Source organism: the organism of the source record quoted next, unplaced genomic scaffold (assembly GCF_019419815.1).
Source record: "Pyrus x bretschneideri cultivar Hongxiangsu unplaced genomic scaffold, Pyrus_bretschneideri_v1 Contig32, whole genome shotgun sequence".
Lineage (NCBI taxonomy): Eukaryota > Viridiplantae > Streptophyta > Magnoliopsida > Rosales > Rosaceae > Pyrus > Pyrus x bretschneideri.
This window is the reverse complement of record NW_025999635.1, coordinates 3117472-3136927: the sequence shown is the minus strand read 5'-3', so window position 1 is coordinate 3136927 and position 19456 is coordinate 3117472. Positions and strand designations below refer to the sequence as shown.

Below are 19456 nucleotides of genomic sequence, written 5' to 3'. Positions count from 1 at the left end.
TCATCATCGTCATTTTCCTCATCGAGTATTCACAGACTAGTCCCTTCACACTCTCTTATTCCTAAAAAAGTTAACTTATTGACGTGGATGCAAATTTCTTCATCCTTGTTATTGGATAAAATTATACCTACAAAATAAATAACAGTTTAGGTCAAGGCCAAGAACCTCACATGCCCACGATGAATAGGGGTGGGGAGGGCTTTGACCGAAGAACCTCTGATACCAAAATTAGAATTTTGAAATAAAAGTGGCCGGCCCCCTTGGGAGGAGATGGACCGGCCACTTGGATGACTGTCTGCTGCTCACGCGTAGAAATCTCAGTGTGCCTCAAGAGTAATTTTGTCATTTTAACCAAAAAATCCACATGTCGCCACGTAATTATTTTTGACCCCACAATTGATATTACAATTATTGCAAGCCAAGATACTGCAGAAGGGATGGACGCGTTTGAGTTGGTTCGGTTTCAGTCTAAGTCGTGTATCACTGCGGTTTGTTTCAATTCCAAATTACAATCGAACAATAATGGGTTTAGACCTTATTATATTTGTTCATCGACACTGCTGTTTGTTTAGGTTTGGTTTGTAATTGACATGCACAAATTACTTAATGAAAGTTTTAGAACTATTATCACTAAAGATTGATTGAGTTGGTAATAATCGTTCTTTTAACTAATCTAATATCTAAGTTTGTCTCGCTGCCGACAAACCCTCTATTTTTCATATTTTCAAATAATTACATATATAGAGTGATAATTATGCAGAAGAAATTCAAAACAATTTGAATAAAAATTTTCAAATTGGGATGGCCGACTTTGACCACCTTGAAAATACGCGTGGTTAACTTCAAGAGACGTTGGTAAAGTTGTAAGTAGCATGCTGGAGACCCATTGCAATTTAAGGACATGGATCAAGGTATCTCTTTTTAAGTTTTAGTTCTAACTACTTTTAAAATCGGTCACTTAATACTACAGTTTAGTGGTATATATTATGTTTCATTTGTAAGTGAAAAGTTTTTAGTTTAATTTTCGCTAAATACAATTTTAAACCACATTATTGCTAGTATCTCCTGAATGCAAATAATATCGATTGTTAAAAAAAAAAAAAAAACCTTCTTTTAGAAGCGATCGAGGAACAAAATGTGGCGCAAGGAATTATAGCAGAGGCAACTCATTGTCTCTATAGCACCAAGAAAGAAATAACAATTATGAAGGCAATTCACGGTTACAACAAAAGAATATCATTTCTTCCACATGTATTATGACATGTGGAGTACCGTTTGAATATTGGATACTTTTAAAAATCTCTTTCATTTTTTGTCACTATTAATTCAAGGCGATGATAAGCCTTCGTGGTTGTAAATCTTGCACAACGAAGGCCTTTGTCCTTAAAACTTAGTGCGACGAACAAGCTTTTGTGGTTCTAAATCTTGCGCCATGAAGGCCTTCAACCCTTAAAACTTAATGCGACGAATATCATTTCTGTCACGCAAAATTTTTTGCACTGAAGAACTTTAGTATTTTCGTCATGCAAACCTTAACTTCAAGGCTTTACGCGATGACAATATGGCGATGAAGCTTTCATCGTTCAATTATTTGGACGACAAATTTCTTCGTTGCGCGACGACTTTTGCTTCATCGCAATAACTGTTAAATGTAGTGGCGTGTTGAGTTTTTTTGTTTTGGCTTATGTAAGTCATACTTTTATTTAGCAATTAAAGTTTGGAATTTAAATTCGAAATAATGAAAGAACAAGCGTATTAAATCAATATTAAACTTTAAAGGCAAAATACCAAAAAAATATTAATGAATCTAGTTAACAGATTGCTTACGTGAATTATTTTTTATCTGTGGCCCTGTGGGTTTTTTTTTCACAATTTTTATCTTTCAGTGGGCCTAAATAAAACCTTGATGTTGTTTAACACTAGCATTTGATGTAAAGTTTCAATTCGAATTTAATCAAATCTCCCAATCTTTTATCGTTGAAAAAAAAGAAAATAAAGATAAAAAAGAAAAAAGAAAATATAATTGTTATTGGCACTCTAAATTCTTATTTTCTACTCTAAATTTTGTTATATTTAGAAAAAAAAATACACTTATGAAAAGTGTAAATAATAATTTTTGAAATACTAACAGTTCCAAAAATTTTTACATAAACTTCAAATTTATAAGTAATGTTTTAGCTACTAAATATCATTAAAACGTCAAAATGGTAACAAAAAGCGGCGCCGAGTTAGAATCTCATTGATCTCTTTCGAAAAAATATCTTCCAACAGAAACGGACACCAAAAAAATTAAAATACACTAGTCACCACAAAAACACCAAGCCAAAACTTACGTTTTTAATATGTTCTTTTACTACATTAGTCACGAAGAATTTTAAGATCAGGAATCCAAAAACATTAAAAACCAATGTATATATGAAGAGGTAATGCTATAGAGGTTATTTATTCAAATTATATTTTACAAATCATATGATGTAATTTTAATAATTAAATTCTTATTTTTGTATTAATTAACATTTTTATTTTTAATTAATAAAACGTAAATAATTTACAAATTTTATCTAAAAACAGATATACCTAAAATTATCCGTATGATTGATGTAATGAAATAACATCATATACCATTTTAATAAGGTTGTAAATAATGCAATGGCAGGTTGCAAATAGCAAACCAATGTGCGCACTGCGCCTGGTCTTGTTTCTTCACTGCACAGCAATCACTCTATCTCTCTCTCTCTCTGTATCACAGACTCTCACCTCACAATCTCTCTCTTTCTCGAGAGATTTTTCAGTGTGATTGTCACACAAGATGGTATATTATGTGTTCTTATATAAATGATAAGATATGTGTGTTAAAAGGTTAATAACTTAAAAATTAAAATTTTTCACCACTTACGAAGAAACGCGTGATGTATCATCTGTGTTTCCGTCATAACTAAAAATTGCTCCTCTTCCTCGATGTGAAACACAGAAAAGTAAAACCATAAAATATATATATAAAGAGAGAGACCACCGCCCTAGTCCACCATTAACGAAAAATGGCATTGAAATCAGACACAATATCAGAAAAAACCCTCTCTTCTTTCGACTAATTGAGAACACTGAACGAGGTGGTGTGTAGTGGTCTCCATCCACCATTGATTCTTTCCACCCCACCCCCACACACAGCTTTCCACCTTTAAAGATCGCCGCCACCTCACCCTATGGAAGAAGACCAACACCGCGATTCGGCAGCTGAAGCAGCACCAGATCATCACCTTCCCCAAGACAACAGCAACAGCAACAAAACCACTGAGGACAACTCTACCACCGCTTCCACCGCCACAACAGAAATAACCAACAACAACAACAGAAAGTGCAAGGGCAAAGGAGGCCCTGACAACAACAAGTTCAGGTACCGCGGCGTGCGCCAGCGGAGCTGGGGCAAATGGGTGGCTGAGATCCGTGAGCCGCGTAAGCGCACGCGCAAGTGGCTCGGGACCTTCGCCACTGCCGAGGACGCTGCCCACGCCTACGACCGGGCTGCCATCATCCTTTACGGTTCCAGGGCCCAGCTTAATCTCCAGCCCTCCGGTTCCTCGTCCCAGAACTCCACGCGGGGCTCCTCTTCTTCCGCTTCCTCCTCCACCTCCTCCACCCAAACCCTAAGACCGCTTCTCCCCCGCCCGTCGGGCTTCGGCCTTACTCTGCCCTACTCCTCCTCTGCCCACCCGGTCCCGCTCATGGATTCGGGCTTCGTTCCATACGGTGTTGGCTTAGGGTTAGGAGTCTACCATAACGTTGCTGCTGCTGCGGCCGTCGCCGGTTGTGGTGCAACTTCGTCCGTACGTATGAATCAGCATCCTCATCACATGTTAGATCAAGATCATGAGTATCAAAACAACATTAATCGTTTGCACCAACAACAACAGCAACATCAGCAGCAACAAATTGTGGTGCAACAATTTCATCATCAGTACCCCATCTCATTATCCGACGGCAGCGGTTGTGACACGTCAACCTCGTATCTACATCCAAACCCTAGTCATGATCAATACCAACGACAAGTACCCCACCAGAATAACAATAATCAGGAGTGCTGTTCCTACGAGGATGTGAATTCGCTTGTGGGATCGGGGTTGTCTACGCCTATGGAGGTTGCACCGGGCTGTTCGGATATTCCGATGGGGGCGGTGGGACCCATGTCGCCGTTGATGTGGCCACTGACGAGCGAGGAAGAGTGTGTGCCGGGCCTTTGGGACTACGGCGATCCTTTCTTCTTGGATTTTAAAGGATTGGATTCATGAAGAATTCGAGATCTTGACTATATATATATATATATATATATATAGGTAAGTTTATATAGTTCTGCATGTCACTCTATTTCGAAGAAGAACAAGAGAGAGAGATACAGATATATTCAATTCCTTTCAAAATTCAAGCTTAATCTATAGGCTAGGCTTGCATGCAAGATTAATTTGAAGTAATTTTGGTCTCTATGGAGAATATTTTTTGTTTTCCAACTGTGGTAACCAAAAATACCCGAAGATTGATTACGATGTGAAAGAGGGCATTTAGTATCGAATTGAGGCTTACGACGTTACAATATGATCGATCGATAGAAGCTCTGATGAACACAAGGGGTTGGCAATTGGATTAATGACGATAGCTTGTTATGTTGCATAAAGATCGATCTGAGGTAAGGTTGCTTATGTATCAGTTTATCATAAAGATCTCAAAGCTTAGTGGAGTTTTGGGATGGGAATTTTCATGAAAATTTGGACTTGATTTTTATTTTTGTAATCAGATTATAGTATAGGCAATTTTATTCATTATGATGTAGTTTTGGGATAAAAGAAGAAATGTTATTACTCTCTCTTCGTTTCTTTATTCCTGAACTGAGAAATATTGTATCCTTAATTTCCCTAGTTACCTAAAGCATATATATACATATCAATAATTAATATAATTAGTTATAATATTTCTTGATCTGAAAGGAAAATTTGGTATATTGGGTAATTATTTTATGTGTGTATTTGCATTACCGAAAATTGAAATTATCCTAGTGTTCAACATGTTGGAGCAAGGGGAGCAGCGTGGAATTAATGTTGTCCTTGGTAAGGTCTCATGTATTAGTTATCTTCTGTCTCACTGTAATCATCTATCTTGTGTCTCTTCCTCTATCTATGGTAGGGCTTTTGGCTGGTGATGCCCTAAATAAATTAGGGCTATCCCACTGTAATCTTCCTCTTTTTGGGGCAATACCAAAAAAAATAAAAAATAAAAAATAAAAGAAGAATTAGGAGTTCTGCTTCATAATTGATCCCTTGATAAATACAAAACACACACATATCATATGCAATCGATCTTGGGTACTATTCTCTTCTCTAATTAATAATATGGTTAGACTTGTATATTAAGAACTTTTGTGTAAGATTTATGTTGGAAACTTAGTAAAGTTAAGTTCATTCATAATCGACGGCAGCACCAGAAGATAAGAGATAGGTTTTAGTGAAGGGATGATTGAGAATTGTGAGTTTTGGATCACTAGTTTGCCAAACTACTTCAAGCACATTTTGGGTTCATACTGGCTTAAGCTTTTCCGGATCATATAACATACACTACATATAGTTTGCCTCTTGATGATCTGTAGATTGTATATGATAATCTTTAGTTTTAAAGTAAATGAACCGCTGAAAGAGGGTATTGTTAAATGTCTGCAAAATATACTTCAGTTACCTATATTTTGGTTAAGCTGGTTGTGACATGTCCTGGGATTAATTCCAGTCTGATATGCGTCTTACACCAAGGGATCTTTGCGGTTGCCAAAAGAAGATTTGGGCCATCCAGGCATGAATTGGTATTTAATTTATGAGTGATGCTATTTGGACACATTAGTTAAATTTAATACGCTTTATAATATAGGTGGTGAATATAGGTGGGTTACACCGTCACAATGCGACATACAATGATAGGGCATACCTCTATTAGCGAGTGTGTTGTGTACATGTCTAAATAGTTTTTATTGTTATTTTGTCGTAGTATTGTTCATTTAGTCCATATTTCAGATTTGAGTCAAAATATGAGTCCAACTTATATATAAGTCTCAGGTTCACGTGAGACCCAAATTTATATTACTGCATGAGATTTGAGTAGAAGGTAAAGCCTATGTCAGCATAATAAAATGATACACAGTAAATTAAAAATAACAAGATCTTGAGTTTTGACTTCAATGATCTTTTAATGCATATAAGCCATATTGTCCTCTGAAATTAATTTCCAATGCCGAGACTCGAAATCTAAGAGTAAAAGTCTTCGCGTTAGAAGAAAAAAACAAAAAATACTTTCAATGATCTTTTAGTGCATATAAGCCATATTGTCCTATGAAATTAATTTCCAATGCCGGGACTCGAAATCTAAGAATAAAGTCTTTGCGTTAGAAGAAAAAACAAAAAATACTCATACTCGTCACCTCTGGCGTTGGAATATGATTATATGAGTCCTTGAGTTAATATATATATACATCATAAACTTAATTAATAGGCCACAGTGCCATAGTGAAAAATTGCTCCAAGTTGGATATACATGTGTAGGTATTTTCTGGTCTCTCTTGGTATTCATACGTTTAAGAATAAAGAAAATTAATGAAAATGGTTTGAAAAGTTAGAGTTTTAACAATAACGACAAAATAAAGGGTAAAATGAATAATACCAGAATTTACTTTTTAGTGTAAAAATATGATTTTTCGTTAAAGTGAACAATATCGAGAACTTTTCATTAAAGTTCCCTTAAGAATAAGATTAGGGCTAGGTAGGCCGAACTACAACTTTTGACATTGTTCTTTATCTGAGTGAGTTTTGGGCTTGAAGTTTTAACAATAAGTAAAGGAGATGAACTCCATTAAGTGATATTTATTTTCTGAAGCTCGAGCAGTAGTGGATCATCACATTGTTTAATATGGCTCATGTATATCACATATAAGGCTGAAAGGAATCTACGGCCTCCTTAAAACGTCCTTTCGAATATTAAGCTGGCCCTTCGTTATCTGGATGGCTATAAATCGGTTCTACCTTAAACAGTTCGCACCCACTAACATTAAATTTGTATAATTTTTAGCATAGGGAAGTACCCCATTGGTGTGATTCTTACAAGGCTCCTACTAATTTGGTGTTCAAAAAGTACATTTATCTCTGAAAAGTTAAAAATAATTTAAATCGTCGTTGCGGATATGTATTACTTTGCTTTTGTATTTATAATATTGTGAAAAGGTAAGCTATAAATTTGTGCTTTTTATTTGCAATCTAAAAGGGTCCAATGCGTGCACTGGTTTCGGGTAACATGTTTTTCCATGCATTATCCCCTCGTCTTCAATTCATGTTGCTTGTGTAACAATTAATTACTGTTAATATTAGTTTCTCCAAAGAGAAGAGAAGAACTGATGATTTACTGTATAATGATATGTCGTGATCTGAGTTTGTATGGATGTGGACTTTGAAGTTTCATAAAATTTAGCTTAAATTTGTTAAGCATGTACTACAAAAACAGATGGATAGATTTGGAAAATAACTTTAGATGCAAGGAATTTTCAAATAAAATATTTCTATTTTAAAAATTCTTTGTTTATTGTCTTTATAGAATTGTTTGTAATACAGAGCGTTTTTTATAAAATGTATTTTTTTTAAACCAATTCTTAGTTAAACTGCAAGTGAATTTTAGAAAATCACTTAAGCATTTCATGCAAGAAGCACATAACTGGTGTTTCGTGTAAAAAACACTTCAAGTGCTTTTGAAACCCAATAATCTTTCGTTTAAACATGCTTTAAGTCATGTTGAAAGTACTCGAAAATTATAGTGCACATATAGTATTCTACTAGTTGTTTGTTTGAGTAGATTATGGGATTTTAAAAGTCCCTCGTCGAAAGTAGGGGTGACTCCAAAGAACAAAACCCCCCTTTCTTTTTAAAGTTGAACTTTATTAAACAGAAACCGCGCTGTCAATTATTTCAAAAAATAAATTAAAGCTGTGATAATTTGCAAATTTTTGTGAATCTTCTGGACTTAGAGTAGTAAATAATTTTTGAAAACTTGATAATTAAAGTTGAAGTTTACTTGATAAGATAAAGGACAGAGAAAAGCCAGCTGATCTTTTACGTTGATTCGATAGTTTTCCTTTTTCTATGTTCAGATGGATTAGTACAACCAATGCCTAAATACAAGGCAAACAAAGCATTCTTCTTGGGTCTCCCTTTAAAATATTTTACGTTTTCATTATTCATCTTATTCTTTCTAAAATTAAAAGAAAAACTCTTATTCTTACGAATCTAAATTGATGTACCCCAGATTCATATTAATATGAAAAATAATCATTTATAGTACTAAAGTACTAAAAATTTACACCTTGTGTGAAAAGACCATTTCTACAACTGAATTAATATTAAGTGAGAGACCGTTGCTCCAATGAGGTTAAGTTGATGGATTGTATTTCTTCAATTGAGTTAAAGTTGATGGAGCATAGTTACAATTTTTCTCATTTGGTTTTTTGTATTGACACCTTGATTCAGCTTCATGTGTGTAGTACGTGACTCATTTTAACTGAAATTTTTACAGAGTTAACAAAAAAGAGTACAACTGCATGTTTTAATAAGTTAAAAGATCAATGAATATAAATTTTTAGTTAAGAGACTTCTCTAATTAATTTAAAATTAAGAAATTACTGCTGTAATTTCCTCTTTTGTATTGAGACGACTGCTCAAACAACATTAAGAAGCAAATTCGGAAGGCCCAGAAAAATAAGAAAAATAAAAATGAAGTGAGGATAAAGATAACAAAATTCCAAGCTTACAAGTCAATTGTGGACCCTCTAATGCTATAAGCCTAATACCTTTATCTACAAATAATATCTTATTCCCCAATAAAAAATAAAAAAATAAAAAATAAAAAATCATTCAAGAACTGTGTAACACTATTAAGTTGCTACTCAGCTCTCTTTTAAGCTAACAATGGCCGCCTCACCAACCTCTACTTTATATACAACTCTAATCCTTCTTTTGCTAATCACATTCTAATCTCACTTAAACCCACCAAAATCTAAAACCCACTTCCAATCTTCCAATAATTACGCCGCCGGACCTTCCCAATTGCCACCATGACCTCCCAAGACAATCAGCCGTTAAACGTCCACTTCACCGTCCTTGATGACGATCAGTTCCGCGTCCGAGGCAAGACGCTGTTCGTCGCCGTCCTAATCTTCACCGTCGTCCTCCTCGTCACACTGTTCGTGCTCTACGCGCGCTGGCTCTGCCGTTTCCACCACCACGACGTCTCCTCCGACGCGCCCCCCACGCCTCCGCTGATTCGGCCCAAGGGCCTCGACGCCGCCTTCATCCGCGCCTTGCCGATTGTGTTGTACCAGGAATCGAACCGGGATTTGGAAGCCGGCAGCGGTGGCGAGTGCTGCATATGCCTGGGCGTGTTCGAAGACGGCGAGAAGGTGAAGGTTCTGCCCAACTGCCGCCATAGTTACCACTCTGAGTGCGTGGACACGTGGCTTTCGACCCATTCGAGCTGTCCAATCTGTCGAGCTCAGCTCCATGCTCATTCTACTGCTTCCTGATTCTGCTTAAACTTAGTTTTTCTTTTTTTTTTTTCTTTTTTTTTTGAAAATTAATTATTATCTCCATCTGGTAAACTGTTGTAAAAAAAGTAGCGGAATAAAAGAATATTTGCCCCGACAATCAGATAACGATCAAGGATTCAAATCATTCAATACCTATACGAACGGTTGGATGTGTGCCCACGACTTAATTTTATTTTTTTAATTTATTTTTGGCAAAAGAAAATGTGAATATTGTGGACTATATTGCTTTCAATTCTCTACGAGTATAAAGTTTGCGTAGATTTTCAATGTCACCTTCTGATTGGTTGAACATAAATAGCAAAGAATGTAAGTTGACGTCTAGAATAATGTTATTCATAGCATATTTTTATGCTATATTTCTATATCACCTTAGGTGACATCTGATGTGGACAGTCACATCATTTGAAAAATTTGCAAAACCTAAGGAAATGAAGCGGAAAAACTCATCATATACCACAATCATCATTTAATTAACTAGTTTTTCTTAATTATTAGTTTATTAAATAATGAACGAAATTTAAAAATCTGATTAATTTAAATGAAGTGGATGTCCATGTCAAATATAACCTAAGATGATATGAAAATATGGTACAAAAACATGGTATGAATAGTATTACCTGACGTCTACAAAGAGGTCAAACTTACTTATAATTAATGTGGTTGGATTTCGTTGTAAAAGAGTGGTACACCTAAGTTTTGTTTCTGGATGTCCAATAATTTTATTTAAAAGAAAAAAAAATCATATATCTGTATTTGAAATTACCATAAACGATTGATTTCTTAAGGAAAATAATTATTTTATTTGAACATTCATAGGGTTTTGAAACAAACAACAGATAACTGAGTGACGAATGAACTTTGCCCTCCTGTGCTCCTGCTCAACCTCTTCTACCACCCGTTCTCCGTCATCATCTTCTTGATCGTCTTTGTCACCTGGCCCTTCCTATTCTTCTCACATGACCAGCCACTTAAGGTGTTCGAGTTTGCTATCCCAGATCGAGTTGTGGTGGTTTGCTATCTAAAGAAATGTGTGAAAGTAAATTGAGCGTCTAAAAAAACTAGTGTCTAGAGACAAAACTCGAATATACAAAGAACCACTCATATATAATAGTATCAGAACAAATTATCCACTTGTCTTGCTTAATACACACGTCATCCGAAAATGATACCTCTTGACCTTCCTTCGACGTGAGGTCGACTAATCTTGCTCATTCACCCGAATATAAATATTGGGCCTCTTGATTTTTAAAACATTTTGAACCAACCGACCCGATGATGATTTTATAAACCGGCCCAACCCAAATATGAAAGCCGACTACACATTAGGGTTTTCTCTGTCCAGTATAAATACTCGCAGAGCTCTAAAATCCAAACCCGCTCACGCCGCTACATCCCCTTTCGTCCTCCGCAGCTTTCAAGAGCAGGGTTTGGGTGCGAACATCGTTTTACCGCCGCCATGAGAGCCAAGGTAAAATCTCAGTCTCTCTCCATCACCTACGCTCTCTGTTTATCCTCGCTTTGTGTCCGTTGATTGATTCGTTTTCTCTGTGTATTTTTTACGGCGGTGATTGCAGTGGAAGAAGAAGCGCATGAGGAGGTTGAAGAGGAAGCGCCGAAAGATGAGACAGAGATCCAAGTAGTTTGCTCGTTCGCTGTCACCGATCATCAATCGACGTCGCTCGCTTCCGTCTCCGTGTTTTGTTTTCTAATCAAGTAATCACTACTGATTAGTCAGTTTGTAGCCGTTTTGTACTCTTTGGGTTACCGTTTTGAACCAGTTTTGCTTCAATTTCAGTCAGATTATGAACCTTATTATGAGTCTTAATATATCTGATTTTCCAATTTTCAATTTTGATGGCAATGGCGGATGTTCGGAATCTTATATTTTCGTAGGTGATTTGGAGTATTGTGAGGTTAGTATGATTATACTCACTGTTCTTAAAATTTCTGCCAAGCGCCAAGTCGGTGCTAGGCGGTTGGTCACCGGTTAATGTCTAGGCGTTTGAAAATTAGGAAATGGCGTTTAGACCTACTGAGGCGACTCCTCGCCTAGACACTGGCTTAGTTTGCGACTCAATTAGACAGAAAATGGATAACTTTCCTTTTGCATTTTATTTTTTCAAACTTTGTTCCACATGTTTTCATTATGTTCTAATAGCTTACAATGTATATGTCATTTCATTTGTTAGTTTGCATGAAATCATATGTTTTTTAAGTATAAACAAATGCTTGTTTACACAAAATACAATAGATTTAATTAAATCCGCCTAGATCGCCTAAGCACTTGCCTAGAACCCACCTTAGTTGCCTAGGCGCTAAGGCCCCAACCTGCCGTCCAACTATTACCTAACGTCTTTTAGAACTAGCTATGCAATGTTGAGCTTGTCCGTGGGTTTGACATAAGCGGTATGTTATCGGAAATTATCTGTTTAGGCTTCACTGTCGGGTCAAGGAGCTGAGAACCTTTTGATTAACTGGTTGCCTCCATTGTACTGGGTAAATGCTTGATCGTAAGTTGGTCAGCATTGTTGATTATGCTAGCTCGATGGCAAAAAATTTGGAATGTCGATGGACATGTTCATTATTTTGGATAAGTTGATTGATTTTGTTGTTGCCCTTAAGCAGGAACTCTGTTTCCGTAACCAAAATGCGGGCGTTTCCATTTCAAGAGTGAGCAACGCTGTGTTAGGTGTGGTGTAGTTTTGAGCAGGAAATCTGGTATCAAACTTGGTTTAACCATTCGTCCAAAACATTTTGGAACCGATGTGTTTTGCGTTCAGTCTGTGTCAGTATGGATGCAGATCTTGTTCTCGTAGTATCTGTTTACGTCTCATTTCCTAGATGTGGTGAATCAGTTATTTTTACAAACAATGATATTATCTACACTAAATTAGTTGGATGTGAGTTTGAACTTGGGGTAGTGGAATACACCGCACTCCCTAAATGGAAGGGAACGAAGAAAAAATGTTAAGAAAATGTTGTAGCACACATTTTCGGTCGTTCGGGTGCGTCACATCCTTTCGCGTATTAATTGGGTAAATTATATATACAGCTCAAGTTGAATCTATCTAATGACATTACGAAGGAATATTACTATTTGACTCACCACAGCTATCATAACAATCCGTCGGTCCCTCAATTCACTCCATCACCAGCCTAAAAGAGCCCCTAATGAAGGAAAAAAAAACGAAAATGACGGGATAGGATGCCCAAACAGAGCCATTTTAAAGCAAAAATCGCTCTAAAGTGGGTCAATTCACCGTGAAAAAGAAGGAAAAAGGCTCAACTACTTACAAATCTCTTTTTTTTCTCTTTTTTAGCCCCTCTTACCTGGTCGAATGGTTTTGTCTATTCAATGTAGGAGATTGGTGATTGAGGTGTTCGGCTACAAGTGCAATATCATATACCTAATTCGAATAAACAAGGTTAATTTACTAGCGGAACCTAACGGAAGGGGTTCTGTGAAATAATTTTAAAACGTTATGGGGTATTTGTGATATGTTGAAAATCTGAGGGAGGTTTTGTGAAAAATACAAAAAAACTCAGGCGGTGCATGTGTAATTAACTCTATATTAATCTCTTGTAATTTCTAATGAGATAATGTTAAAGAGACTAAATGATGTGTCACCTTGGAATAAGCACATTTATAAATGTTTAAGTAATAAATCAATTATTAACTTCCATGTCATTTAATTTTTAAAATTTTATCTCCAACTTTAATCTCTTGAGCGTTACCATTTCTAATGACAACAAGTAAAAGCATTACACTTAAAACTAAGATTAAGCAAGATTTTGAAACTGAAATTTCACAACCCAACAGAAGAAACCCAAAAGAAAAAGGATAGGATTGGAAAATGAAAACTTCACATGATCCACGTCAGGGGTCGTTTTGATGTGCTGCAGACTGCAGCCCAAATGTGGGCCCACCATTCTCCCGTAAGCTATCGATGTAATTCCTGACCTCCCGCGCTATCATCCGCTGCATGATCGTCAGCAAACACGTCTCCTCCGTCTCCACCCTACAGATCTCCACATCATCGTTATTATCCACCGCTTCGTGACCGTGTTCTTCCTCCTCACTTTTCAATACGACCTCGTTTTCCGCCTTCTCACCTGGCGGCGACAGCGTCAGCGACGTCTCAACTGTCATTCCCTCCCCTCGCGCGTTTGCTTTCAGACTCTCATGCTCCGGTGACGCCCGCAGGCACTGCCGCTTCATGTCCGGCTCGTCCCCGACCGCGGCAGCCGAGTCGGAACCGGACGACGTGGAAGACAACTCGGCGCGTTGGCGTCCCCGCCGCAGAGTGGAGTTCCAGTGATTTTTGATGGCATTGTCGGTGCGGCCGGGGAGGAGGCGGGCGATGGTGGCCCACTTATTGCCGTGGAGGGCGTGAGCCTGGATAATAACGGAGTCCTCCTGAGGCGAAAAGGGCTTGTGCTGGACGGTGGGGCTGAGCTGATTGCACCAGCGGAGGCGGCAGGACTTGCCGGAGCGGCCGGGAATGCCGGTGCTGATGAGGGACCAGTTGCGGGGGCCGTGCTGGGCCACCAGTTTGATCAGGGTGGCGTCCTCCTGCGGGCTCCACGACCCCTTCACACGATCCTCACCGCTCATCGCTCCCATCATCGCCATGCGATCATAAGAACAGAGAGAATCAGAAAACAAGAGAGAGAATGGAAACTTGGAATGAAATTGGAGAGAGAGAGAGAGAGAGAGGAGAGTTTTGATGAGTGGGGTTTTAACCGTTTGATGGAGGGGATGGGGGGTTGGTGGTGACATGCATGAACCGTAAAACCGCTATGATTTCACATAACGGAAATGAACTCCAAACGCGTTTCTTTCTTTCTGTTTGTTTCTTTTTAATTTGATTTTTGTTTTTGTTTTGGAAACCTCTCTAGAAAATCGAGGTGAGATTTTAGAGAGAGAGAGAGAGAGAGAGAGAGAGAGAGAGAGAGAGAGGAGTGGAGAGAGGGGAGAGAGAGAGAGGGGTTTAAGAAGAAGTGGGTTTTTGTTGTTGTTTTTGAGTAGGAAGTTATAACTTCCCCCCTCTTCGTTCTAAACGCTTCCAATGCTTGGGTGGTTAATTAATAATTTGCACTCTAATCAAAAGAAAGATGAGAAAATTGCACGAATGGCATATGCTTTTTAGTTTTATACAATTACCACGTGAATTAATTTTAGTTTCAATTAATTCCCAAACTTCATGTTGTATTGTAAATTGGTACTCGAACTCCATGAAAGATCATTTTTCACAGGCATTCTTGTCAGTTATCGTGATTAGAAACATGGAATTAGTTGTCCACATAGCATACACTTATATGGAATTAGTACAACTTCTTATTTCTGCTTTAAAAAGTAACTTCGTCAAGTTTGGACCCTAAAATTGTGTTCTTATCACTTGCCATTACTTGATCCAAAGGTAGATGGAAGTGGACATATGTGTCAAATGCAGTGTTTAAGATATCTATGAAATCGTCAATATTTTCGTCGAAATACTTGATAAATCAATGATCGATATGAAAAGAAGTGTGAAATGTAAACTTCACTTTGTATCAGCGAGATATAATAAAATCAATGAGATATCATAAAAGTGAAAAATGCAAGTGCAATTGTGCAAATTTTCGAGGAAAATTAATAATTAGCTCAATTTTTTTAACGAATATAAAATAGTAGAAGGAGGGGACTGTGAGATGATGAAAAAGTAAGGTGTAACGGCTATCCGTTTCTTAATGGAACGGAACGGAACGGAAGTGCAAACTGCAAGGCAACTGAACTGCCCAACGGAGATTGCGCGGGAAACTGGGCGCGGGATATTAGCGTCACCGGCCGTAACGGCGAACTGTTAAACAGTTAAAAAGTAGATTACATATGTTTTTACAGTCGTGTTTTTGGAGTTGCAATGGAGAATTTGGTGACCAAGTTAATTTCTAACACTTGATATGACGTAATCACATTCAACTACTACACTGTAGCATCAGAGTTCAAAGTTTGTGAACAAAGTGGAGTAGCTAAACATAATCTTTGTTTAATTACTCATAAATCTTTGTTTAAACCTCTAATGGAGTGGTAGGAATTGGCTTAGGACTCCATGAGGAAAGGGGCTTGATTTGAAAATTTTCAAACTTAACTACGTGCACATGTTAGCTTGAATAGAGGTTATCGATGTAAATAGCAATAGAAACTACTCAGTGCATGTTGTACTTAATTTCGTCAAGTTTTTTTATGTGGAACATTAAATCTTTCGAAGCACCATTTCACATCAGACCAATCTTTGGTTAGGTACACGGCAATCCAATCTAGATCGTAATTGTTTGTTTGATTGTTTTTTATTTTATTTTGAGGATTATATTCAAGTTTTGTTTTGAGATGTAGGAATTTAATTTGTGTTTTCAATTCACAGTTGTAATTCTTATTCATTCAGGGTCAATTAGCAACATCGTTAGTTCACAATAAGGGCAAACATGCACAATTCAATTCAATTGATTGTACTAACTTGATTTAGTAGTTCGTATCTTTTTAACGTTGAAAATGTCACAAGTTCAAATCATCCACTAATAGTAGCATTGGTTACATTAGATTGGAATTTGTTCCAAATCTGTATAGGTACTAACTTTTCTCTTCGACATGCACAAGATAGATGTATTGAAGCTTTTCCAACTGGCTCTTAAACTAGTAATATTTCTCTTCTAAACATAAAAGTTCGAAGTTCGAATCTCTCTCGTCACGTAAAATACAAGTCTCCAAAGTCAAAAGTTAATGGGCCAATAACCCCAACTTGTTGCTAAAATTGTACCATCCCTAACCAGTTTATAATTGGTGGGCTTTGTCACCAGGTGTAATAGAACCATAGCCTCCTTAATCTATAATTAAATAGGGATTATCATATGCTAAACACTCTCTTAAGCACTAACAATACAATTATTTGCCATCAATTTCCTTAGTAACCACAATGACAAGATGCCTGATAGCCAGCAAGCACATGCAACTGAACAGAAGTAGGCAAAACATCATACATTGTTCAATCGAACAATCATGATAAGATGAGGAAAGGGTATACCATATAGTTGCTGTCAATGAACTCCACCACATCTTGTGGTAGGATGCCACATCCTTATGCTTAATTGCCTTATGCATGATTGAAGCATGTCTCCTAAAGGAAAGCAATTTATATGACATAATTCCGCTATTAGTGTGGCGTCTTGTGTTTATAATGTAACGTTATACGGAAAAAATTTAAAGATATCATTGAATTATTGATACGAAACGCTAAACGTGGAAGTATAGTTGTGCCATTTAAGTCTTTTCCCAAAAGAAGAACGTAAAATAAAATGAAAGAAAGAATAGGGGCTAAGTACTAAAAAGTAAAAACACTTGATTCACATAGAAGTCCGAAATCTTCTTATTAATTTGGGCAATGGAATGGCAAGAAAAACCTCTGCCTCTTGCTTCGAATCCGACAGTTTGGCGCCATGGACGACGCGGCGAGTTTACTCAAAACCAACTTGAGTGACTGTTTAAGAGTGCTCGTGCAAACAGCCTCTTCGCCGTCCTTAGAACAAAGCACCAAAACACTTTTGATTCTTCCTCCCACGCTCGCCATGTCGGCACGAACAGCCGTCAGTTTTAGGCCTTTGAGGACTTGAATGAGCTCCGAAAAGAGTTCCGGCCGGTCGTCGCAGCAGACGGATGCCCTTATGAGAAAACTCCCCCGGCTTTTGTTAGTGCTACTGGTGGCGGAGTTTACAGTATGAGCAGGATCACAGTCGATGGTTACTTCATCAACTTCGGTTGGAACTACGAAGGATTTGCTCACTTCCATCGCTTTTCGCTTTAGATCCTTCACATGATCGATCACGCTTCCTAATAGAGCCGCCTTGTCCATCTGCACAAACAAAACTCAACCGTATCAGGAACGTTCTCGTTTGGCAAGATCATGCATGTTACGTTATTAAACTGTCAATCAGGATGTTTGCACAAGGAATGTTATGTTGTCAATACTGCCAATCATGATGAAGCAAAGTGTTATTTGGGCGCAGTGTGACATGTTGTATGTTGATATTTTTAGATTGTAAATTATGAATGAGCTCTAAGAAAAAGAGAGGGGGGAATGAATGATACACTATAATCTATGCGCAGGAAACATATTATATTATGTTCTTAGACTATAAATCATGAATGAGGCAAAATGCTAAGAAAAAGAGATGGATGAACTAGGCAAAGTGTTATCAGCGTACGAGATATGTTATGTTGTTAGACTCGATCATGATCACCTAGGCATACCACTAAAAAGGAGAAATGAACTAGGCCTAGTGTTATCATCGTATGCGAGATATTCTATATTATATTGTTAGGCTGTCAATCATAATCCGCTTAGACGGAGAGAAAAATGGCATAGTATATACCTTGTCGGACTTGGGAATGAGTTTCCTAAGAGTAGCAAGCTGTGCGTTGATCCTATCTCTGCGCCTTTTCTCAGCCTGGCTGTGGCTCCTTGAAGCAGATGCAGCTCTATCTTCTTCAAAACCATCCGCCGCCGTCGAAGACCACGAACTAGGCGGCAACCCACAAAACTGGAATTGATTAGAGCTCGATACATGAGGAGGAGGAGGAGGAGGAGGAGGAGGAGGCCATGGAGCCAGAAAGCTGGAAGAAGACTCATTGCTTATCGCAGCAGCAGCTGCAGCAGAGTTGTATTGATGTGACCAGCTTGGCACTCCAGTCCCAGCATAATAATAGTTCTGATCCATGGCCAGAAAATACACAAGCAAACCATATTCTAAAGCCTTCAGTCCTCCAATCCCCTTTGCTTTTAATCTCACATAATTTAAGATCTACTATTCATTGGCACTAACAACGTGTGATCTCCACATCCTGATAGTGATTGGCTTTTTTATCCACAAAACCTTTTAGTTTGTCAAATGAAAATCGCTTTTGGATGTATACGGCTGTCACCTCGATACAATTTTTTCTTTTCCTTAAGGGCTCCTTGGTAAATACAATTAAAAATGACATAGATTGACTCGATAATAGTAGGAGGAGAAATTCTTCGATGTAGCAGTTGTTGACAATGCATGGCATCATACTCACATGAGAGTGGGACTACATGCATGTTGGTCTTAGCCGGTCCCACAAGTTGTGAATGTGATGCACTGCAATAATCGCACCGAAGAACTTCTCAATTATCAGAGTTAGAAAGATCATCAACTTTATGGTATTAACTTAGTCTAATTTATGCTTTGTACGTATCTTAATCCTTATCCAGAACCCTAAACAAGTATTGGTATTCGTATTTGTTAGAGAGGAATAAGAATTTGAGTCATATTAGCACAATGCCTTTCAGCTTATCCAGAACCCTAAACAAGTTTTAGTATTCATCTTGACCCTTATCCACTGTTAGGCAGTTTTAACTTACTCTCAGAAAGCTTCAGCAAGACTAGAAAGCACACTGCCGCATCACCATGGTCTAAGTGAGATACAGCTGCCGGCAGCTGACTTGGTTGCTTTCGGCAGCCACTATCCGCACCTCTCCAATTGTGATTTTTCATCCCCACTAGAGCAGGACAATTGCCGCACTCCACTCTCATTCATTTATCTCATTTATATTAATTAGGACCACCAAGTACTGCTTATATGACGTGTTTTGAACAGTCAATTATAACCGCTAAATATTTTAGTTGATAGTTTTCTTGTCATTACAGTCTCACGCGTTATATTTTATCTTATCGCAACAATATGATGTTTTTTGGACAATCAATTATAACCGCTAAGTATTGTAGTTAAAAAGTTTTCTTATCATTACAGTTTCACGCGTTATATTTTGCTTCAAACTATACATGTTA

General features: G+C 37.6%; 4 protein-coding genes and 1 long non-coding RNA gene across 5 annotated transcripts; 3 read left to right on the top strand and 2 right to left on the bottom strand.

Annotated features, from left to right (window-relative positions):
* The first annotated feature begins 3021 nt into the window (after nt 1–3021).
* Nucleotides 3022–4873, top strand: LOC103937547 (ethylene-responsive transcription factor ABI4-like). The gene has a single exon (XM_048590824.1). It carries the CDS (start codon nt 3204–3206, stop codon nt 4284–4286), a length of 1083 nt encoding a protein of 360 aa, XP_048446781.1. The 5' UTR covers nt 3022–3203; the 3' UTR covers nt 4287–4873.
* A 4236-nt stretch (nt 4874–9109) lies between these two features.
* Nucleotides 9110–9713, top strand: LOC103936991 (RING-H2 finger protein ATL66). The gene has a single exon (XM_009346886.3). The coding sequence runs from the start codon at nt 9125–9127 to the stop codon at nt 9590–9592; it is 468 nt and encodes a 155-aa protein (XP_009345161.2). The 5' UTR covers nt 9110–9124; the 3' UTR covers nt 9593–9713.
* A 1174-nt stretch (nt 9714–10887) lies between these two features.
* Nucleotides 10888–11465, top strand: LOC103936983. Its single transcript, XR_665752.2, has 2 exons — nt 10888–11084; nt 11191–11465. It is a non-coding gene; the product is annotated as an uncharacterized LOC103936983 (long non-coding RNA).
* A 1819-nt stretch (nt 11466–13284) lies between these two features.
* Nucleotides 13285–14618, bottom strand: LOC103937539 (transcription factor MYB73). Its single transcript, XM_048590798.1, has one exon. The coding sequence runs from the start codon at nt 14394–14396 to the stop codon at nt 13494–13496; it is 903 nt and encodes a 300-aa protein (XP_048446755.1). The 5' UTR covers nt 14397–14618; the 3' UTR covers nt 13285–13493.
* A 2224-nt stretch (nt 14619–16842) lies between these two features.
* LOC103936974 (transcription factor bHLH51) lies at nt 16843–18472 on the bottom strand. The gene is made up of 2 exons (XM_009346868.3): nt 18020–18472; nt 16843–17499 (listed from the first exon to the last, which is right to left on the bottom strand). The coding sequence occupies exons 1-2, from the start codon at nt 18362–18364 to the stop codon at nt 17020–17022; spliced, it is 825 nt and encodes a 274-aa protein (XP_009345143.2). The 5' UTR covers nt 18365–18472; the 3' UTR covers nt 16843–17019.
* Between the last annotated feature and the right edge of the window lie 984 nt (nt 18473–19456).